This window comes from Mauremys reevesii, linkage group 18, assembly GCF_016161935.1.
Source record: "Mauremys reevesii isolate NIE-2019 linkage group 18, ASM1616193v1, whole genome shotgun sequence".
In the NCBI taxonomy this organism is placed as follows: domain Eukaryota; kingdom Metazoa; phylum Chordata; order Testudines; family Geoemydidae; genus Mauremys; species Mauremys reevesii.
The window spans coordinates 2,813,981-2,838,723 of NC_052640.1; the positions used below are offsets into that span (position 1 = coordinate 2,813,981).

General features: G+C 43.6%; 1 protein-coding gene across 1 annotated transcript in view; it reads right to left on the reverse strand.

The window, feature by feature from the left end:
* Positions 1–22,961, reverse strand: part of GRK3 (G protein-coupled receptor kinase 3) — a 121,700-nt gene extending 98,739 nt beyond the window's left edge. Inside the window, exon 1 of the mRNA XM_039505208.1 lies at positions 21,890–22,961. Coding sequence (XP_039361142.1) covers positions 21,890–22,002 — 113 coding nt within the window. The 5' untranslated portion in view covers positions 22,003–22,961. The remainder of the gene's footprint in view (positions 1–21,889) is intronic.
* Positions 22,962–24,743: the final 1,782 nt, after the last annotated feature.

The window sequence follows — 24,743 nt, forward strand, 5'->3', positions numbered from 1 at the left end:
GAGCGAAACAAGTCTTCAAGCTTATGTGTAAGCTCAAAAGCTTGTCTTGCTCACCAACAGAAGTTGGTGCAATGAAAGATATTACCTTACCCACCTTGACTCTCTGAAGAGACCCAGCAGTCATAGCTCAATCGAGCCGCAAAGGGATTTAGGCAATATTAACACGTGTTTATTTGTGTTTCAAATTAGAAGCATAAAAAGCAGGGCTGGCTCCAGGGGTTTTGCCGCCCCAAGCAGCCAAAAAAAAAAAATTCAGCGGGAGGTCCTTCGCTCCCAACGGGAGTGAGGGACCCTCCGCCGAATTGCCACAGAATACCTGAAAGTGCCACCCCACTCCGGAGTGGCCGCCCCAAGCACCTGCTTGATAAGCTGGTGCCTGGAGCCAGCCCTGATAAAAAGATAAACTGTAGGAATACAATCTGTACTTGACACAGAGGGCACCACAATGGATATACCTCAACTTTTATGAAGAATTAACATCATTTCCATCTTGTTCTTGTAAGGATAGAGATTAGTTTAGAAGGACAAGCATCCTGTTATAAATATAAAGAAGAGGTCATGTGTAGAGTTCTACTTTTCCATTTAAAGGAAGAAGATTAAGTACAAGTGAGAAACACTTTGAGGGGCTGGCCAGCATGCTGACCTCATCCTCTATTAAGAGTATCTATTCGTGTCCACTCTTGGGATTTATTATAGATGCAAACTGCAAGAAATCCATGTTCACCAAGAGAGGAAACTGTTCCCATTCTTTGCAGATGAGGATCTAGCCAAAGAGATCCATGTTTTCATCATCTCCAGGTTAGCTGGACATCCAGAAGCAGCAAAGGATCCAGTAAGATCCCTAGATAATGAATCTTAGCAACAAAATGTGGAAGAGGTCATCATCTCCTCTATCTTATCTTCAGCATTCAGCTCAATCAGTAGTTGGAAGTTTGGGGTAGCCAAAAGCTGTCAGTCAAGACAAGCAAATATATGTCAGAGAGTAGCATTAGAGAGTGAATTAAGGACTGTGTTGTTAAGAAGCAATTAAGTCCAAGACAAAATTTACCAATCAGACATCCCAAAGAGAAGCAATTACATTCTTTAGACCCTATGACAAGGAGAGTGATGCAAAACCTCACCCAGAAATAAAGAGCTGTTTCAGAGGCAGGAACTGAATTAGAAGAGAAGGATGCTGCAGTACATTCTATAATAGGAAACAAAATCTTTACTTTGTTTATAGAGAGAACAGAGAACCCTTGAAGATCAACGCTTGGAGCCCAAAAATGTATTAGTTAATACACTCAGAATTCAGATGCATTCTAAGGGATTTCAGAAAAAAAGCCAAAAATGGCTGAGAATAAAAATTGGACAATAAAAGAACATGGATCCCAGTGACAACTAAACCTGGTGATACTCTAAACAAGAAGAGCTCAATCGTGCTATAGCTGTTCCCAATGCTTCACATTGATTCAACAGACAATCTAGGCTTCAGAGTGATGTATGAGTTTATTGTGTGTGCTGGTTGTGTTGATTTGTGTGTGGATTCTGTTGTGGGATAGTTTCATGGATTTGTGAGGGGTATATCTAAATGAGGGGTATATGCGGAGGTGAGGGGCTATGTGTTTTGGGAGTTACTGTGCATTCTGGTTCTGTTGTTGTGGGTGGATTGCGATGTGTTGGGAAAGTTGTGTGGATCTGTGTGAGTGGCAATCATGGGGTGTGGCTTGCAGTGAGGCAGTGTGCAAAGTAATCCACCATCTGTGCAGTCTCTCTCCTACAACCAAGGAAACTGTTGCATCCAAATTAGCTGTAGGGTAAGGGTGGTGATTGGTTGAGTTATTTCTGATACCACAATGGTCTAGGATTCTCGGGCATGACATTCATACATGCCTTACTGAAGCTGTACACTGCACAGGTGTAATTTGTAAAGTCAAATTGGTTGATAACTTTAAAATTGGATGGTAACTCTGCGAAAACAAGTGATGATTCAATCTGTTTATATTCTGAACAAAAAGAGCCCTCAACCATGCCTGTAGCTGTTTCCACTGATTCATACTGACTCTACAGACCTAATAGGCTTCAGAGTGACAATCCTAAAATCTTATTACATAAATTTCTTTTCAGCTGTCTCTGTGGTAAATTATGGATGCGGTTAATTCATTTGGATTTGGGATTAAATAATGACAAATAGTCTATATTCAACCAAGTATTTCTCTTCAAGTTTACAGACAAAACTATATGCTTTACCAGATGCTAATCTGCATCTTATTATAGTAACATCTCAAAATTGTATGCGCTTTTGCTAATATAGGTCCTGATTATGCAGTTGGGTTGATGCAGCCAAATGCTCGTGCCCACCTGCATCTGACTGAGGGTCAGGCTCTAACATGAACATTTATATCTGTTATATTCCTTTCCTGGGAGTCCCACTTTTTCCCCCCTTTCATTTCTATTAAAAATTAAATTAAAACTGAAAGATAAACACTTGAATGTGTAGAATCATTACTGATGCAAGACCTAAAAAGTTTACATTCACAGATAATATTGCTACCTGTCCAAGTGTGACTACCACATGTACAGGACCTGATGCAATCCTAGCTGTGGCTTCTGAGTGCTACAACACACATAATACATCTTTATCTAGAGCACATCAAAGACATGATTAATTTTAGGCATGTGAGCAGTCCTATTGTCTTCAATAGTAGTTTAATGAATTGGGGCCTCAGATAATATTTGGTTCATGACAGTTAAAAGCATCTTAGGTACTTATATGGCCCCCATCACCTGAACACCTCACAACCTTTAATGTACTTATCTTCACAGCATCCCTGAAAGTCAGTACTATCATTCCCCATTTTGCACTGAGGAAATGAGGCACAGAGGCAAAATGATTTGCCCAAGGTCACACGGGAAATCTGTGACAGAGCAAGGAACTGAACCCTGGTCTCCCAAGCCATAGGCCAATGACCTAATCACTGGGGCATCCTTACTCACCAAGGAAGGGAAAGTGTAATAAATATAAGAGAGCGGGTATGCATATTCAGATAATAAAATAAGATACAAAACCCAAAGAACACAGTCATCAAACACTAGGATGATAAAAACAATAAAATACACAAAGACAGTGAACTAATTCCTTTCTTTTACATATAAAATACAAAGGTAAACAACAAACTAAATTATGAAAAACTGTTTTTATAGCAAAGTTCCCCCTTCTTTATCATCTGTTACATTAAAGAGCTAGAAGCAGCAAAGAATCCTGTGGCACCTTATAGACTAACAGACGTTGCATGGATTGGTTCCTGAGTTAGAGTTACTATGGTGCGGTGTATGGTAACTCAGGAACCAATCCATGCAACAAACCTCGATGCCAACTCTGCCCACATATCTAGACCAGCGACACCATCACAGGACCTAACCAGATCAGCCACACCATCACCGGTTCATTCACCTGCATGTCCACCAATGTAATATATGCCATCATATGCCAGCAATGCCCCTCTGCTATGTACATCGGCCAAACTGGACAGTCTCTAAGGAAAAGGATAAATGGACACAAATCAGATATTAGGAATGGCAATATTCAAAAACCTGTAGGAGAACACTTCAACCTCCCTGGCCATACAATAGCAGATCTTAAGGTGGCCATCCTGCAGCAAAAAAACTTCAGGACCAGACTTCAAAGAGAAACTGCTGAGCTCCAGTTCATCTGCAAATTTGACACCATCAGCTCAGGATTAAACAAAGACTGTGAATGGCTTGCCAACTACAGAACCAGTTTCTCCTCCCTTGGTTTTCACTCAACTGCTAGAACAGGACCTCATCCTCCCTGATTGAACTAACCTCATTATCTCTAGCTTGCTTCTTGCTTGCATATATAAACCTGCCCCTGGAAATTTCCACTACTTGCATCCGAAGAAGTGGGTATTCACCCACAAAAGCTCGTGCTGCAGAACGTCTGTTAGTCTATAAGGTGCCACAGGATTCTTTGCTGCTTCTACAGAACCAGACTAATACAGCTACTCCTTTGATATTAAAGAGCTAGAGATCATAAGTGACCCCTGAAATATTTTGAGAACCAAGAGATAGTTATATACTTTGATCTTTGTTTAGTTTTTGTCTTTTTTATAACAAATAATCCAACTGATTTGAATCCTGGGAGAAGCATCAGTGATTTAAAAATATCAAACCTACTGCGGACATGTAAATATAAATGTATTCTGTTTTTCCAATTTCATCAGTGAGCACCCAGCTGCTACAGCAATAATTTCCTTACAATCATATTATAGCAGATTAAGACTAAAGAAATGTGCTCCTCCAATGACCCACTAGAAGTCCTCTCAAACCAAATGATTCTAAGATCCAAAACTCATCCCCCCCTTTCAAAACTGTAAAGCTTCTCAAGTTTATATTAAGCACACAGAGATCTGTCAACACATATACTCTGAACGAACTAATGTTCTCATTATGTGATTCATAATGATCTTTGTATTCAAGAAACAATGCCCTTGACAGGCAAGATTATAGCACTACACGGCGTTCCTTAGTTCTCCCCCATTCTAAAGCAGATACAAGACCAAAAGCCCAAGCAACTTCACATATACAAATCACTTGAATGAAGAAAAGTCATGACAAGTGAAAGAAAAAGCTGCTGAGTGTTTATGCAATGCTAGCCATGTTTCTTGGGTATTACTTGAATAATTGTTGCCAAAACCTGAAACTAATATAAAAGCATCTTGTTTTGCAAGAATAATTTTTCTGAAATGGTAGGTCAAGGATTTGCCCTTTCAACAGAATGCTGGCACTGAGAAGGAAGAAGAGAGACAAACACAAATCTTAGCTCCCACTGCAATTAAAACATTTGTTGATTTTAATGGTTTTTAAATCATCTTTAAGATGTATTTTTGGAATGGTAGAGAATTTGTATCAAGATCCATGCATAATGGTTTTTGTCTTTTTATATCTATAAAGCGCTCTGGATATGCATGAAAGGTATTATGAAATATAAACATTAATTGAGATTCACAGAACTAAGGAGGGCCATTCAACCAAATGCAGAAGTAACTCAACTAAAATATACTTCAAAGCACCTCTGAGACAGGAATCTTTACACCTCCTTTCCAGAGGTAAATGTTTACCTGACATTATCAGGATATACCACAGAACAGTTAAAACATGCTACACAAATAAAGCTCCTGCCCCAAAGACTCTCAGTGTAAAGGCATGAGAGAGTCAATACAGTACAATATAAAACAAACACTGAGTGGGATGTGGCCATTATAGCTGAAATACTTCATAGAACAAGTGTATTTTTTAAAGTTTTTGAAGAAGAGGAAGTATGCATGGTTAAAAGGACACGGTCAATGCAAATTTGGCACAAAATTCAGATTTATTAATGATTGTTTTTTACAAAACCTAAAACCAATAGAAATGTTCCCCTGATTTTTTTTTTAATTCCAGAGGAAATAGTTGGTTTTAAACAAATAAACATCCTTAGTTTGCAATCTAAACATGCAGGATTGAGAATCTGAAATGGAAACAGACTAAAAACAAATATAAAATTTATTTCACTGATTTTTCATTCTTCCTTTGGGATTTTTGAGGTGATGATTTCCCTTTAATTGAGAGGCTATTCCAAGAATAAAGGGAACAAAAACAAATGCACAAAATCAGGAGTGGACAAAGGAAACAGTCAGGAGAGAAGACTGGGCAGACTTCAGGGGAATGGTGTAGAGCATTAAGGGCAGAGATAGAAGTAGGAGCAGAGGTATGGAGAACTCTGAATGTGAGGAGAAACAGCACACTGAATGTGACAGAGAAGCCAGCCTGGGCAGTCAAGAAGAGGAGAAACATTATCAGAAGAATGGGAATAGAAAATTATCTAGACAGCATCAATTTTGGATCCAATGGGGAGATACTAGGGGCTGGAAAACAAAGAGAAGGCTGTGGTGGTCAAAGCAGGAAATTACCAGAGCACAGAGTTGTGGCAGCCAGGACAAAAAAGAAGGGACTAATTTTTCAGATATAACGAAAAAAGAAGCAGGATGATACATAGGGTATGTCTACACTACAAAATTAGGTCAATTTTATACAAGTCGATCTTTGGAAAGCAAATTTATACAGTCGATCGTGTATGACCCCACTAAGCGCAGTAGGCCGGCGGAGTGCGTCCTCAATACTATAGCTAGCATCGACTCACGGAGTGGTGCACTGTGGGTAGCTATCCCACAGTCCCACTGCCCATTAGAATTCTGGGTTAAGCTTCCAATGCCTGATGGGGCAAAAACATTGTTGCGGGTGGTTTTGGGTACATGTAAGTCTCCCCTCCCTTCCTCCCTCCTTGAAAGAAATGGCAAACAATCGTTTCACGCCTTTTTTCCTGGGTTACCCATGCAGATGCCATAGCACAGTAAGCATGGAGCCCGCTCAGCTCAGCACTGCTGTTGTGAGCATTGTAAACACCTCGCGCATTATCCTGAGCATTATCTTGCAGTATGTGCAGAGCCTGGATAGGAGCCGCCAGCACAAGGATGATTGTGAGGAGGACATGGACATAGACGTTCCTGAAAGCACATTATGTGGCAATTGGGATACCATGGCAGCAGTGGGGCAGGTTGATACAGTGGAACGCCAATTCTGGGCCCGGCAAACAAGCACAGACTGGTTGGACTGCATACTGTTGCAGGTATGGGATGACTCCCTGTGGCTGCAAAACTTTCGCATGCGCAAGGCCACTTTCATGGAATTTTGTGAGTTGCTTTCCCCCGCCCTGAAGAGCAGGAATACCAAGATGAGATCCGCCCTGACAGTTGAGAAGCAAGTGGCGATAGCCCTGTGGAAGCTTGCAACGCCTGACAGCTACCGGTCAGTCGGGAATCAATTCAGAGTGGGCAAATCTACCATGATCCAAATAGCCAAGGCAATCCGTGACCTTCTGCTAACAAGGATAGTGACTCTGGGAAATGTGCAGGTTATAGCGGATGGCTTTGCCGCAATGGGGTTCCCTAACTGTGGTGGGGCAACAGATGGAACGCATATCCCTATCTTGGCACTGGACCACCTTGCCAACCAGTACATAAACCGCAAGGGGTACTTCTCAATGGTGGATCACAAGGGACATTTCACTGATATCAATGTGGGATGGTTGGGAAAGTTGCATGGCGCTCGCATCTTTAGAAACTCTGGGCTGTTCGAAAAGCTGCAAGAAGCGACTTTCTTCCCAGACCAGAAAATTACCATTGGGGATGTTGAAATGCCAATAGTTATCCTTGGGGACCCAGCCTACTCCTTGCTCCCACAGCTCATGAAGCCATACACGGGCAGCCTGGACAATAGTAGGGTGCAGTTAAACTATAGGCTGAGCAAGTGCAGAATGGTGGCAGAATGTGCCTTTGGACGTTTAAAAGCTCGCTGGCGCTGTTTGCTGACTAGGTTAGACCTCAGTGTAACCAATATTCCCATTGTTATTACTCATTGCTGTGTGCTCCATAATATCTGTGAGAGTAAGGGGGAGACATTTATCGCAGGATGGGAGGTTGAGGCAAATCACCTGGCAGCCAATTTTGAACAGCCACAAACCAGGGGGATTAGAAGAGCACAGCTAGGCTCACTGCGCATCAGAGAGGCTTTGAAAACCAGTTTCATGACTGGCCAGGCTACGGTGTGACAGTTGTGTGTGTTTCTCCTTGATGCAAAACCGCCCCCTTTGTTGAATGTACTTCCCTGTAAACCAATACCCCTCCCCACTTCGACCACAGCTGGCAAAGGAAATAAAGTCCCTATTGTTTTGAATCCATTCATTCTTTATTTATTAAAAAAAAAGTGAGATCACTGACAAGGTAGCCTGGGTGGGGTGTGGGAGGAGGAAAGAGCAAGGCCACATTGCTTATTGTAGCCACACTACATATCAAAGCCTTCTGTTGCTTGGGCCATCCCCTGGAGTTGAGTGGCTGGGTGCCCGGAGCTTCCCCCCCCACACACACACATTCTTGGGCATCTGGGTGAGGAGGATATGGAACTTGGCAAGGGTGATGAAAAGGTCCTGGCTGCTGGGGAGAATGGATTGTCTGCTTGCCTGCTGCGAAACCTCCTCCTCTTCCTCATCCACAAAATCCTCCTCTATGTTGCATGAGACTCTGCCGTTGCAGGTGTCCACGGACAGTGGTGGGGCACTGGTAGGGTCCCCCCTCTAGAATGGTATGCAGCTGATCATAGAAGCAGCATGTCTGGGGCTCTGACCCGGAATGACCATTTGCCTCTTTTGTCTTGTAGTAGGCTTGCCTGAGCTCCTTAACTTTCACACGGCACTGCTGTGTATCTCTGGTGTAGCCTCTCTCCACCATGCCCCACGGAATTTTGGCATATATATTAGCATTTCTTCTGCTGGATCGGAGTTCTGCCTGAACAGATTTATCTCCCCATATAGCAATCAGATCCAGTGTCTCACGTTCACTCCATGCTGACCAAACAGGAAATGAAATTTAAAAGTTCCTGGGGCTTTTCCTGTGTACCTGTCTAGTGCATCGGAGTTGAAACTGCTGTCTACAGCGGTCACGTTGGAGCACTCTGGGATAGGTCCCAGAGGCCAATGCCATCGAATTGCCTAACGCTGTGTCTATACTCCTCCAAATTCAACCCAAGAAGGTCTATTTTAGCGTTACTCCCCTCATCGGGGAGGAGTACAGCAGTCGATTTTAAGAGCCCTTTAGGTCAGAAGAACGGGGTTGGGTGTGTAGCCGCATTGCTTATAAAAATCAACCTAATATGGCTAAATTCAACCTAAACTCATAGTGTAGACCAGCCCTAAGATTGTTAACTTGGGGAAGGGAAAAGAACAATGGTGTGGTTGCTCGTGTTAGAGAATAGGTGAGAGGGAGGGGGCAGGAAGGAAAGCGAACAATCTACAGTAGATCACAGACACACTGTACCAAATTTGAAGTAATGCAATATCTTGGATGTTAAATTAATAAAAGAAGATGAAATGCTGGGAACGAAGCTGTAGAATTTTTGTGTGTGGGGAGGAGAAGCAATTATGCAATCACCCAGGGAGAAAGTACACAGGAAAAAGAGTATGAAGGGATAGAACCAACTCTAGTGAATTGAGGAAAAGAGAAGTTAAGTGACTTGAGCAAGACTTAGTGACTAAGCAAATCAGTAGCAATCCCAAGAATGGAACTCAGGAGCCCTGACTCCCAATCTCCTGCTCTAGGCACTAGAGAGCATTTCCTCCAAAGCATGTTTCTGTCTTCATCAGCACCAGCAAGCCATTCAGACAAAGCAAGCGGCTTTCTTGATTTCCTCCCTGTGTTGCTTAAAACATAGTTATATTTACAGTATTATTGTAACTAGAGACATTTTATGAGCAAGTTAAAGCCTTGGGAATAAAACTCCTATCAACGTTTTTGTTTTATTTTTATTTAAAGTTAGATTAATTGATATTTTGTTTGTAGTTTGCACCCTTGCCTTCACTTCCTGATTGATGACAAAAGTTGTGATATGTCTTGTGGAATAGAAACTGAGCAGCACCTACACAGCTGACTAGCAATGTGTCCCAGTAGATGGCTATGTATGCTGGGACATCTATGCCAAGAGACACTAAAGTGAAACTGGCTGGCTGGAGAAGACATCTAAAGGAGATGGCAAAGGTTATATCTGATCCCTTCAGCAAGGAGGTTCTCTCACATTTGGAAATAAGATTTATAACTGTTGGGTTTTTAGCTAATCCTTCTTTTCCAGATAGTAGCAGCAGCCAATGGTACAATTTGTCCATCTGCACCTGTCCAGGAAATTGCAACCTTTCTTCTTGGATGGACATTTTCAGCTCCCGATCAGATTGCTGAAATGCACTCTGCATAGGGCTGCTACTGATGACCACTCGGAAACGTCAGTTGGTTCAGAATACAGGACCTTATTTATTGGCTAGTGTTTCTCACATACGGTATATTACATCTGCACTCCATCAACTTCACTGGCTTACTATTAGTTTTTGGGTACAATTTAAGTTTTGATTCACAAACTGTCTATAGGGTTCTGGCAATTCTGCTTCTCCCCTCTCTTTCCACCCGAACAGGTGATCAATCATATATGGCACTTGAGTTGACAGTCCCTCCTATTGATACACTGAAGGCAGACTGAAGGGTCCTCAACTTTGGAATTTGCTTCCCCTGCCAGTTTACCAGAGCTTGGTTTTGCTGATACTCAAGGCAAGACCTGTTTCTTTAGATGTTAGACAAACATCTGTCAGGGAGAGTCTAGAGATCATACTTAGTCCTGCCAGGAATGCATGGGACTGGACTAAATGACCTCTTTAGGTCCCTTCCAGTCCTATGATTCTATGAGTGCTTCAAAAAGGGACTAATTTGCCTGGAGATGCAATCTGTGGGGTGCTAAGGAGGCTTTTGTGCTTTTTAACGTGCAAAAAGGGCTGTGTTTGCTCTTGCTGCGGAGGGGAAAGGGGATTTGTTGACACTGTGTCAATTTAGTTAGATTAAACTATGTGATTTAATTTATGCACCTGAAGGTTTCTGATAGGCACTTATAAATTAGAAAAAGTGTGTAGTTACTGATTAGAAAATTAAAGGAGATTGTTTTAAAAAAGCTTTCCAAAATGAGCAGCTGATTTCATTTCAATGGGAATTAAGGGTTACACGTGTTCATTTTTGATGCAACAGCCCCAGCATTCAGTTGGAAGCACTTCACAAAGGAAGGTCTTTGACAGTCATATCCCAAGTAATTATTCTTGTAAAGTTCATTACTTTGAAAAATGAATCTACCTAAAATATTTCACATTAGAAATACCAAGTCTATATTTGGGGGTTTTGTATGTTCATCATGGCAGTTCTTTAATTCTCTATAGGCAATTTACTTAGCACTAATTACCGTTCCAAGCACTTCCCAAAAGAATAGTGGCAGCAGCACTCTGTCTGCGTTAGACACTGGCTCCGTAGCTTAATAAGATACCATACGTCCTCTGAACATTTCACACAAGATAAGATTACATTAGCATTTTCTTCAAATATCCCTGTAAATCTAGGTGCGGCGTCCCCACTCTGTTCCCAACACAGAACATATCACACTGATATTGTCCAATGTCACTCTCTTTCCCAAGATTTAATTTTATTCATAATTAAATAACAAAGCCCCAGGGCAGGTCTACACTTACAAACATAAGCCTCAGCCTCCGAGCTGCCCCATGAGAGGGCTAATTGGGATTTCTCTCCAAAGGCCTTCCTATTCCTCCCTCTTGCCCCAGAGAGACTAGCATTTTATTTTAGACAGGAAGATGGTCACGTGGTCAGGGACTTAGGAGATCTAGGTTCAATTACCAATTCTCCCAGAGACTTTCTGTGTGACCGTGAGTGATTCATTTAATTTCTCTGAGCCTGAGATCCCCATCTATCAAATGTGGCTAAGAATACTTCCTTTCTTCTTGCCTTTGTCTTTCTTGTCTACTTAGACTGCAAGCTCTTTGGGACAGGGCTCTCTCTTTTTGTATGTTTCCTCAAGTGCCTAGCAAAATGGGGCCCCTCTTCTTGGTTGGGGCCTTTGACACTACAGTAATATAAATGACAGTCTGTGTTTCTGACTGAGATAATAAGACCCAATGGGTTTGGTCAACAGGGTGTGTCAGTAAAATAGCCTGCTCTTCCATATACAGTCCTGCACCCTGATGACTCGGTACAATTCCAAAATAATCTCTTTCTGACGAGGAAGTGTTAAAAATTAATTCCAACAGTAGAGTACAATTTACTCTTGATTTCCCGAGCTTTGTCTACACTAAACTGTTTTAAGAAATCTCCCCTCTTTTCACTACCATCGGAGCAGCACCTCTGCTGATCGCAAAGGGGGGATTAGGTGGAATTCCTATTGTAGACAGACGACCCGAGTTTTTAATCACAGTTTTATCTACATTCACTCTGAACAGGATTAAACCACACAGCAGTAAAAACATCAGTGTCCCACCTTATGCTACTAGTGTTAATGCAATGAAAGGGAGATTTCCCCAAAACAGCGTATGTGGACACAACCACTGAAAATTCATCCCAGCCTTGTCTCTTACAGACCTGTGTGATATACATCAGACTGCACTGTTTACTGCATTTGAATGTACAAACTAACCTGCTGTAAAACTTAGATACTACCATGAATTACACTACACCAAAATACATGATATTCTTTCATCACAACACTCGGTTGGTATGTTAAGTGAGCTAAAGCACATTTACAGCACTTTTTCAGTAATAATAAACAAACGGTTCGATCATTATCTATTATAATCCTTTTATAACTCAGCTATAACATTTACTCTTTGGTAAAGTTTGGCCTACAGATTTAAAGCTAAAGAGTAATGTATTTTTCCACCATTTAAAGAAAAACCTAATGATCCTGCTAAATTTCTTTATAGTCATCATCAGGTCAAGATGCTTTTTGGTGATTATATCCCAATATTGCTCCCAGTTCAAAAATAAAGTTTGGTGAAGCGACTGGATGCCTCAGGGGACTGGCATTTGGATACAGAACCTTTAGCTCATGAGGTCACTTCTTTGAATCAGTACATGATAGTAGTTTTATCCTTTAATAGGTTTCTATCCTTCCCTTTCAATGGTGTATCTGCCACTGACTTCGCTGGGAGAAGAATGAAGCCCTTAAGTAATCTCAGTCTAATTCATGGTTAACAGGTATTCGTATCAAAAAAATACACCAACCCAGCTAGCACTAAAGTAGCATCTCAGTTCAGAGCAAGAGAGAGGATTTGATGAAGGCAGAGGCACATTGGCCTGGTGGATATGGGTGAGCTTGCACAGTGCTGTTCTTGTTCTGTAGATATACAAAGGATGTCCATCTTCAGTCTATCTATCCACTCCTTATACAACCTCTACAATTTGCTTTAAATAAGACATTTGCCAAGCAATTAACCAACAATACAGTCTGATCACTTAAGTATGCTGGGGAGAAAATGAAATATAAACATAATTTTTTGCATTTGAAGTTAATGTAACTGCACAAGGTTTGGACTAACAAGAGAAACAATTGCCACTTCAAAAACAGCAGTTGCAGCCTATCCAATCAATACTAGCCATGCCCCAAATCAGCAGAATGGAGAGGTAACGTTTAGTTAATGTTTAGTGAACATGACAAAATGACAGAGTATATTAATTTATCTGGTCATCTATCTGCTTTCAAGCTGCAGAAACACCAACCAACCCATCAACCCCTCTGTACAATTTAGACTCCTTGGCCTTGAAAAATACAAATCCATATTGCTACACCGCAAAAGTATGTCCACTTAAGACTTGCTTCAGGAAACTGGCCCAGATTCTTACCACCCTCTCTACATTCATTATTCTATTTTTCAAGTCTCACCCCCCATACTCTTTTCCTTTACTTCTTTTTTAACTCTCACGTCAAACAATAGTATATGGTGTAATAATAAAATGGTTTACACCTCCCTTAAAATAAAAAACAATTTAATTTAGAATATTTTTCATGGTTTTTCCTCTCTTCCTCTGTCTCACAAATGCTTATTACGTGAATTTCTTGTGTGTGAACACTGTCCAGCATATGTTACTGATGACTTTTGAAGCTAACCTAAAAATAAAACTCAAAGGAAAAATAAATTAAAGTTTAAATAAATAGCTACAAAGTGATGTCAAATACTGAGGAAAAAATCCTGCACACTCAACATTCGGAGCATAAAATAAATTGGATTTAACGCTAAAATAATTTTAAAACAACTTGGGTTTTTTGTTTTGTTTTAAGATGTGCCCATAACCTATAGATGCACCACTATATTAACCACAGATTTTGGTGTTAGGACGTCACACCAAGAAGCTCTACTAAAGAAATGGGCAAAATTCATTACTGATATAAGTGGGTACAAGTGACCTCAATGGGAGTAACACAACCTTACATCAGCAATGAATTTATCCCAACACACATACATATCGGGGTTTATCATTAAGCCATAATCCTGCAAACATTCAGGCACATGCTTAATTGCAAAGTGATGCACGTAGTTCCACTGAAGACAATGGCACTCCTGACATGTAAAGATCGGCACGTGCATATTTACAGGATCAGGGCCTAATTTACTTTCTTTCTAGCATCATTTTTTTAATCTGTGCAGAATAATATTGCATGTAAGACATAGTGGCCAGAATGTCTGCTTTATATGCGGAGAAGGAAGAGTGGGCAGCCTTGTTTGCTTGCACAATATATGGACTATGGGTAAAATTTTCAAAAGTCTGTAAGTCCCACTGACTTTTAATGAGGGTTAGGCTCCTAAGGAAGACAAGTCTGGAGTAGAGAATTAGACCTGTAAACTGTCAGCACAGAGGTGGCACTTAAATTTGTGCTATAAATGAGATTACCCAGAGATAAAGTGTAAAGGGAGGATGGGTGAGATTCTGTGGCCTGCACTGTGAAGGTCATCATACTAGATGACCATAATAGTCCCTTCTGACCTTGACTCTATGAGTCTAAGAGAAGGGGGCCCAGGACATTGATGTGGAACCTCCACAGAAAGTTGGAAGGGGGATGAAGAGGATCCACTGAAGGCACAATTAGAGAGGTAAGAGGAGAACCAGGAGAGGGCAGAGTCACAGAAGCCAAGAGAGGGCAAGATTTCAAGGAGGAGGACATGGTCAATGGTGTCAAAGGCAGGTAACAAGTCAAAGAGAAGGAAAATAGAGTACTGATTGTTAGCACTAGCTAGGGAGAAGTTATTAGACTTTAGTAAAAGCAGTTTCAGTGGAGTCCAAGGAGCAGAAACCAGATAGGAGAGGGTCAGGGATAGAACTGGAGGAGAGGAACTCCAGACAGCAATTGTAGACACTGTATTCAATTAGCTAAAGGGAGAAGAGGTGGCAGTTGGAGATGTTAGTGGAATCAAGGGTAGTTGGGGGGCAGGTTTTAAGATGGGAGAGATTAAGGGTATGTCTACACAGACATAAAAAACCTGAGGCTGGCCCAAGTCAGCTGACTCGGGCTCTGCGGGCCTTGGGCTCTGGTGCTGAAAAATTGCTGTATAGATATTCAGGCTTGGGCTGGAGCCCAAACTCTGGGACCTTGCTGCGGGGGACTCCATCCGGAACCCAAACATCTACACAGCGATTTTTATCCCCACAGTCCAAGCCCCATGAGACTGAGCCAGCTGACCTGCCAGTCGCAGCTGTGCCACTGGTCTTTTATCCCTGTGTAGACATACCCCAACTCATGTTTGTATTGTAAGGGGAAAGAGACACAGGAGGTGGGATGGGGTCACTGGAGCAAGTGGAGAAGTTAGAGGAGGAGAAGAGACAAGAAACTTCTGTGTTTGTGACTGGGCAGAAAAAGTAAAGATGCATGGATAGATGTAGCTTATGCTTTGTTACTAAATCCTTTGTATTTGTATACGGAGAGCAAACCATGCTTAAGTGACATTCACAGAAACTGAATTAGAATGGTCACAAAGTTCAGGGATGCTGTACAGCTGTTTCCCAATGGTGCAATTCCTTAAATTCATATCGGTTCTGGTTCTTCAATTTGCTGAATCATTATACAGTTATTTCTCAGTAATGGTACATAATGTAAATCCCTTTTCTCAGAATGGCCAAGCCATTGCTAAGTAGAATGCAAACATGTATTCAGTCACTTTATGGCTTTTTGTCAGTACCTGTAATGTGACCATTCAACTCCCTCTCTGCTGTGAATGGTCACTACAAGCCCTCTGCTCCTATCCCGCCTCAGAATTTTCAAGCTTTTTGCCAGCAACAGAAATGCCCCATTATTCTTTTGCTCATTTAGCCGAGATAGAAAAAATTAAAAATGTACATGAAAGAAAAAAAATTTTTAAAAAGGGTTCTGAAGCTACTGAAAGAGAAACTGTTTTTAAAAACTTAAAATCCCTTTGGATCATTTCCCTCTTTACTCCCAAACCTCTCCTCTCTGCGTACAGAATAACCATCAAATACTGGTGGTTTCATTATTTGTTTACAATGGGAGAATCTTACCTCTTATATAGAGGTATATAAAATCATGAGTGATGTTGAGAAAGTGGATAAGGAAAAGTTATTTACTTATTCCCATAATACAAAATAGGCAGCAGGGTTAAAAACAAATAAAAGGAAGTTCTTATGTTCTCTTCCTTCCAATTTATGCCCCAATCCTACAAACCAATCAGCATTTGCAGACTCTTGTACCCACTCAATGCCCCATAGTAGTCCATCCGTGCCAGATCCAATTGCAGAATCAGGATCTTTATTGGAAAAACAATATAAAATAAAATATACTGCAGTTGTTCTGGGGAGAAGAGCTTTGCTGACCAAAAAGAAAGAGCAGGAAGGAAGAAACAGAGAAGGGAAAGAAAGGCCGATGAGGGGAGATAGAGAAAGAAGGACCAAAGGGTTTTGTTGTGATGCCTATTTAAAAACTTTTTTAACAACTCTCCTTTAGCACTTTGTAAGCTTATGTTTTTTCTTCTCTTTCATTTAAAATTTTAATATTTAACAATTTCAGTAAATAATAATTTGAGGGTTCTTTATGTAAACTCAGTAATAACTCTACTCGCTGCCAATAATAGCAAAAAAACTCTGAGGGTGAAGAGTTTAAGTCTTGGCATGCAGCCTTGGAATTTATTCTGTCTGCAATATGGTTATTTCCTTGTAAACAGGAATGCCCCTCAAATTTTCATTACAATAAACTCACTTCATTTTGTGTCCCTTTTATTTGAGGAAAATAAGATTGTGACAACAGGTATACCAGCTGCATTCAAATGACACACTGCAATATAGTAGTAAAACATTTGCAATATTTCTTAGCGAGATAATGTCAGTGGAATAGCATGCTGTCACAAGACAATGGCTGCCTGTTACAGATAACTACCACAATTATGTATTGCTTTAAAAAAAGAACATTGCAGTGAGGCAAAAACCTTTTTTTTTTTTTCAAAGTGGGTTCCAGTTATCCCATGTCAATGTTCTATTCCAAAAACCTTATTTCTGTTCTAGCAAATGATTAAGGATGTAGATATTGTCAGTCTCCATGACAGACAGATGTGCAGTAAAATAACAGTTGCTTGCAGCCTAACATTTGAAAGTTGTGCTCTGACTGGCTTGATAAATTACTATATCACAAAACCAGAGAAATCAGAAATGTATTCATGAAAATATTTGGTCTCAAAATTGTACTGTAAAGAAAAGTTTTCTGTTCAGCTGGCTTTTTAAATTAAGATCTTAATTTATCAGCAGGGATCATAGAATCCATTTGCCACAGAAAAACGTGGAATTTGCATCTTTATGGATAATCTTTAGTTTTTACACTTTGTGAATAAATAAAAACGTATACCATGGAACCCCAATTATCTGATCTAATTGGGACCGGAGCCAGAGCAGACAATCAAAAATTCAGATAATCAGGATAATGAGCGAGGCTCCGGCTGTCAGCTTTAAAATTGTAAATATATCAATAAAACATTGTGTTTGACTGACACCTATATATATTGTGGCTAGAAAAACTAAAATTCAGAGTTTCATTTTATTTGCAGAAAAACATGGATTTTTATGTTTTTTATTGGATAATTTTGGGGGTTTTATCACAGAACACTAGGACCCCTGTTTATCAGTAAAGTAGGGTGTCAGACATGCATCTGACTGTCTGATTTATATTATTTAAAATTTTACCAATGTATCAGTGACACACAAGATTATAAATGCTCCTGGCATATCATGTACATTTTAATGGAAGGGACCTTAAAAAACTGCAGAGCTCACTATGAAGACATCTGACACCAGGAAAGTTGTCAAAATTTCCTATTGAATGAGGAAATCCCTGTTTTCAGTTAAAAGTTCTGATGGTAATTTGTTCCCAATCATTTAAAGCACCCTTAGTTAAATCTCTGCTCTCGTTTATACCTATGCCTCTTCATCCTCTTCCCACCTGCCAAGTCTCTTAAACATTCCCAGTCCCACTCTGGTGCCTTTTCTATGCCATCATTTATACCTGCAACTTGCAACCTCTTTTAGCTTATTTCCTTTAAACCAGGATGGCTCAATTGAGGATTACTGATGCTTATTTTAACAGCACAAATAATTTGTAACCAAGCTGTTCAGTACCTCTATCACCATGTAACTTTATCCTCATCCTCCCACCCTGCTTCCCTCTTACTGTTTGTTAAATTCCATTGTTGCACCTGGCTTCAATTTAGGACCCAATTCTGCAAAGACTATGCACATGAGCAATCTCATTGAAGTCAGATGCTTAACTCTTTGCAGAATCAGAGCACTAGGCTACAAGCTCTTTAGGGCAAGGGCTTTGTCTACCTAGGAGTTTGTACAGCACTTGCCACAAAAGGGTCCCAATCCAGACTGGAGCATCCAAACTCTACCATGATACAAACAGCAGTAGAAGAATAATCTCCTTAAAACACACTTATTCAATGAAGCCTCCCAATCATGTTCTCTCCTACATGTATCAGCAGCCAAGCTTCCACCATCATTAGATGTATCATGTATGCCATTATATCTACAGAGCATCACGGAGAGTTGACACTGAACAAAATAATGTAATTAACCATCATGTGGAAGAATGTAATACTACAAACATTTTGAATAAGGTCTCCAGGAGTTTGGTTAATACCCTTGATGCATACAAATACTTTAAATTATTATTAGTGTTTACATACACCAAGAGAAAAATGTGCCCCTAAATCTCTCCAGTAAGAAAACGTTTACTGGACTTTAAAAATGAATAGCAAGCTTTTTATTGTGCGGTTTTTCCACTCCCACTGGTATCCTGTTAATTCCATCGTTCTTACAGTCTCTCAGCCTCTTGGGTTTTCCCTGCTTGGTATCCTCATAGCAAAACTTAGAATTCAAAGCATGGAGCTACAGAGCTGTGTAAAAATGTGGAAAAGCGAGTTCTAGTAATCTGTTATTTATGTTATACTTCATAAGTCTATGTAGAGTGATAGGGATGTGGAATCAGAACACCACAGCAGTTACACATGGCATAGATAATAGTCAGGAACACTACAATACATCCAAAATTTGCCTGGTAAACCTTTACTTGTGGCATAATGCATAGAATAAAGGAGGGAACTTTTGGGGGGGGGGTCATGCCAAGAAACAAAATCTCTCTACTAAGACAAGAATAGCTAAGAATAGCAAGAGATTTTAGGAGAATTCCACAGTGCATGCATAATTTGGGAATTTTGTTTTAGAGGAAAATCTAGTGTTGCCATTAAAGGAAAATAGAGAGGGGACAGCTATGGCCCTAATTCTGCAACCATCATGGTGAAATCTGCATTCACACAAGTGGAGCTCATTGCAGGATCAGGTTCTGTATTAGTTCAATAATTATACAATATATTCATTCTGGGAACTATTTCCTAAGAGGCTTCTCTCCCACATTCCACTGCTTTGTTCTCAAATTTCTGTGGACCACGAGAAAATGGTTCTGCAGATCACAACAGTTTGAGGATCAATTTATTAGATTACACCCAAAATGTATAATATTGCCAACCAACTAGTTTTTCAGCCAGTTACATAAATACTGAAATCAAATAAATGTCTAGAAAATTCTTTTGAAAGAGAATATTTATATTTGCCAAAAAATGCCCCCAGATCAGATATTGCTTTAAATAAATGCCTCAATCCAGACTCACTAATCATAATAATCACAATAGAGCAGTACTGAGTTATTGTATAACAACTTGGCACACTATAAGAGATCTGTGTTTCCTTTTTTATTTAGGTCTCACTCTAATATATGATCAGTGGACTCACATCTCACCATACGCTGTATTCATCAAAAGCTATCTAAGATGGTTCTCCCCAGGTCCGCATCTTCCATGCACAACGTAATTGGCATGCAAGCTGTGTACATTTTCCTACTTAGATTGTCTAGAACTAGATTAATACTGTATCTTGTCTCATCACTCCTCAGTAAAAAGGTAACAGTAATAATAATGATGGCCCTTTTAACATTTAAATTAGACTATCTGCTTTTATCCCCCCTGTGGGATTGTGTGCATGTAGGATTAGCTATTTAGTTAAAAGGGCGCTATGCCCTGTAGCTAGGTCTCTGGATGCCTGTCACCACCCATACCCTCCATTTGCAGTAACTGGGGTTACACTACCTGGCAAAACTCTATTACCCCAAGCTCCTACAGTGTTCTTTTTTTATTTTTTGGATGGGCAAGTAAAATGTCATTTTTTTTTTGTTTTTCCATCATCCCAGTAGGCTAAGGCCACAGTCAAAGTGGCAAGCCGGTTTTATGGATGGACTGGTAAATGTATATGCACTTTTGCACGGCTGGGTTAAACTCTTGCACTCTGACATGGCTGGTACCTGCACTCCCTCCACCATCTCCTGACACCTTAAGGTTGGGTTACACCATGATATGAGTCCTCCAACCTCACTGCTGAGTTACACCTTGATGTACATCAGCCCCCATCCCTGAAATCTGGGTTAGGCTCTGACCATGGCACATGCCACCCCCTATCTCACATATGACATGTGCTCACCACAAGGCTGGGGCTGGGAGAAGATCCCTGAGAGCCTGCGAACAAGGGGAGAACTGCATACCCTTGGGGAGGAGCAAGGAGAGCGGACTCAACAAGTATCCTCCTAGAAGACTCTAGTCTAAGAAGACCCTGTTGCCAGGGGTCTCACAGCATGGGTTGTGTGGCCTTGGGGTCCCAGCACATGGGCTTCCCAAGACCAGCTGGCTCGGGGTACCAAGGCACAGGAGATGGGTAGCAGGTCCCTGAGAAATAGGCCCCTGGCTGAGGAGCTGTCAGGCTCTGGAGGAATGAGAAGCAGAGCCACCCAGCAGCACCAGATGGGGCCAGCCAGTGCCTTGGGGAAGCTCCCCAGGGCTGGGGGGGCAGGTCTCCATTCTGGGGGTGCAGGGGGGTCCAGCTGGACAGTAAGGAGGTCTGTGGTTCGAGTCTGGGGGTAGCAGGGGATCCCCAGTCTGGGGCTGTAGTGGGTCCCCGGGCTGGCGGTGCGGGGGTGTACAGCCAGGGGGGTCAAGCCAGGAGGTTCCAGGGCTGGGGGTGCAGGGGGTCCCAGCCAGGAGGTAAGGGGTCCCCATGCTGAGGATGGGGGGGTCCCTGGGCTGGGGCTGTGGGAGAGTCCGGCCAGGCGGTAGAGGATTGCCGTGCTGGCGGTGTGGGGGGTCCCAGCCGAGAGGTCCCAGGGCTGGGGGTGTGGGGGGTCCAGGCCGGGTAGGAGGTCCCCCGGCGGGGGGTGCAGGCGGGCCCGGCCTTGCTGTCGGGGTCCCGGGGCGGGGGGAGCACGGGGGGGTCCCAGCCTGGGGGGTCCCTGGGCTAGAGGTGCGAGGGGGGTTCCTGGCCAGTCTGTAGGGGTCCCCGGCTGGGGTGCGGGGGTCTCAGCAGGGGGGTCCCTGCACTGGGGGTGCGAAGGGGGGTCCCAGCTGGGCTGTAGGGGTCCCCGGGCGGGGGGTGGGCGGGGCCCCAGCTGGGCTGTAGGGGGTCCCCGGGCTGGAGGTGCGAGGGGGGGTCCCGGCCGGTTTGTAGGGGCTCCCCGGGCTGGGGGGCAGGGGTCCTGGCCAGGTTGTAGAGGGTCTCCGGTCTGGGGGTGCGGGGGGTCTCAGCCGGGGGGTCCCCGGGCTGGGGGTGGGGGGTCCCGGCCGGGGGGTCCCCGCGCTGGGGGTCTCCGGTCTGGGGTGCGGGGTCTCACCCAGGGGTCCCCGGTCTGGGGTGAGGGGGTCCTGCCGGGGGTCCCCGCGATGGGGTGGGGGGTCCCGGCCGGGCTGTAGGAGGTCCCCGGTCTGGGGTGGGGGTCTCGGCCGGGGGTCCCCGGGCTGGGGGTGTGAGGGGTCCCGGCCAGGCTGTAGGGGGTCCCCGGGCTGGGGTGCGGGGGTCCCGGCCGGGCACTGCCGGGGACCCGGGCGCGGGGCCGGTACCTGGGCTCCGGCAGGCTGATCTTCTTGCTGGCCCGCGCCGCCGGGGTGCTCTTGCTCTTCTCCATCGCCATCAGGTAGCTGACATCGGCCAGCACCGCCTCCAGGTCCGCCATGTTCCCCGCTCGCCGCCGGCCGGCGCCGCCGGGCTGCAGATGGAGGCGCCGCCGGGGGCAGCGACCCGCGACCCCGGCACTAGCCCGGCGGGGACTCGCCCCCCCGGCTCCAAGGGCCGCGGGGCGGGGGGGGGGCTCAGGCCCGGGTGCCCCTCAGGCCCCGGCTCTCTCCCCCGCCCCACAGCGGGCTGAGCTCCGCTGCTCCCCGGCCCCGCTCAGCGCCCTCGGGCCGTGTCGCCGCCCTGCCCCGGGACCGGTCCCCCGGCCGCGGTCCCCCTTCAGGCGCTGCCCGGAGCCATCCGCTGTCCTCGTCCGGGGGGGCGGGCGCTGGTGCCGCTCTCCTCTCCCTAGCGCCCCGCCACGGGCTCCTGCCCTGCCCCTGCGCCCATCCCGCCCCGCCGCAGCGCCCCAGGCGTGGGGGGGACACGCCAGAAAACAAGCCGGGCTCGTCCCTGGGGCAGGAGCGGCAGGAACGGTCCCTGTCCCCACGAGCCGGGCTGTCCCTTCCCGTCCCCCGGGCAGGGGGCAGGCGCAGCTCGGATCCCCAAGCGCAGCGGGGGACCCCCGGATCGCAGCCGGCAGGACAAGCGAGTCCCAGCGGAGCAGGGGCAGCGAGCCGGGACGCCTCGCCGCAGGGCTTGACAGGCGGGCGGGCGGGCAGCCCGCAGCAGCGCCAGCACCAGCCCTCCGCGTCGTGCCGAGCAGCAACCCCTCCAGAAAAGGACAAAATTCCTCCAGAAAAGTAGCTGCTCTGCTCTGCTCCTCCCGCAGCCCCTGCTCGGTTATACAGACAGAGCTGCTGCAGCAGCTGTTTCTCCGCGCTGAGATCGTCTCTGCCAGCAGCTGATCCCCCACCACGGCATATTGCAAAGTGTCTTTCCGCAGGGTGCGGGGCTGGGGGGGCGGGTTCTTTAATCGGCTGCTTCTGTAGCTCTTGTTTTCTCTCCCCCCCCCCCTCCTCTTCGCTGACAGCACTACAGCTGCGGCGGCGCTAGGGCTGTATTTCTATTAACAGAAAAACTGTGATGTGAGTGACTTCCTCTCCTGGGTGATAAAACAGTGGCTCACGCAAAAATCTGGACCTGGACTTTCTCAACACTTGGCTTCGTTTACTGCATTCTGGATGCAGAAAATACTCTTTTACGGTGTATATATGGATAGATTGTGGAATGATAGGATCTACTGTCTGATTACTTCATCTGCTGCCAGCTAAATAAAACACAGTCAAATTTACTATGAAAGACAGAGGGAAAACTAGACTAATACATTAGGATTAAGTTTTTAACACAAGTCAAGAAATTAAAGTCATTATTTACATTTAGAATTTTTGTATTAATACGGATTATGCAAATACCAAAAGAAAACATTAAAAGTGTGTTCTTTACTGCTCCTTAGTTTATAATGAGTAAAGAGTGATTTATAAAGTTTTCCATCAGTCACAAATGATTTTTGTTTTGTTTTGTTTTTCCTTAGAAGTATCAGGAATATCAAGTCTTGACCACCCAGGATTTTGCTGAAAGTCGTAAAAAGGGATGAAATACTATCACCACAATAGATTGATTTCACTGGGGCTCTGCAAGGGGGCAGGATTCACCCCCATACCTCAGATTGCAGGATTAGGGCCTAACACACAATCTGACTAAACATCTCCTTTTCCTGCAATTGCGGGCTAGGAAGCCAGCAGCTCAGGTTGTGTCACAGTCCATTGTGATGTCAATATCCCATTAGGTCTGTAGTCCTCTACCAAAAACATTACAACCAGATATTTCTAATGTTAGTTTTTTTAAAAGGCAGAAAAAAATCCTTGAAACTGTTTTTATACATCATAAAGAAGCAATAAAGCAATGATGGGTACAAACACAATGAGTTTGTTTTGCTTCACAGCTCACCTTTAGGGATAAATTCTGCTCTGAGACAGCCATGTATAAATCCCATTGAAGTCAATGAGATTTTAAACATACAAATCCAAAGACAGAATTTGGCTTTGTATAGTATATATCTGAGGCAAGGAGCTCAAATGACATCCCCATACCCCCTCGCTTGGGCTAAAACTTTGAAAGGTCTCAACTATGCCTTCTTCCTGTTCTACTCCTCTCATGGTGCTGCTCTGCTACCTACCCCAGTAAAGGAGACCTAACAACTTAAATGCCTTGTTCAGAAATTTTAAGTAACACTTAACTTTCAAACACCTGAACAGCAAATGTAACTTTTCTTGTCTGTATAGTAAACACTGGCATTTTTATCTGTTTGAATAATCAAAGTGGTGCTTTCCTTGCCTTCTTGGTTGCAAAGATTTGAACTGCTTCCTGCTGAAGGTCCACAGTCTGGGCCAGCTCATGCTCTATTGAGATGGATGCAAGGCCGACCAGCCTCTCCTGTGTCATTGTGGAACATAGATGCGTTTTTATTAACTTCAGCTTGGAGAAGTTACGTTCTCCACTGGCAACTGTTACAGGAAGTGTTAGAAGTATGCGCAGAGCAACAAAAGCATTTGGAAAGAGGGGGATCATCTTATTCGTGCACATATATTCCAGAACAGCCTTTGGAGTTGATCCTGCTCAAATGTATCTTGAAAGGGCTTTCAGTTCATCATCATGTATCAACACTGTCTCTAGTGCCCCGCATTGCTGGTGTAGGTCTTCTTCAGGTATAGTGAGGAGTTTGGGAATATCATACAACATCCCAAATATACTGCTGTGTTCCTTGAGCTGTATGAAACATTCTTCAGCTGACTGTATTGA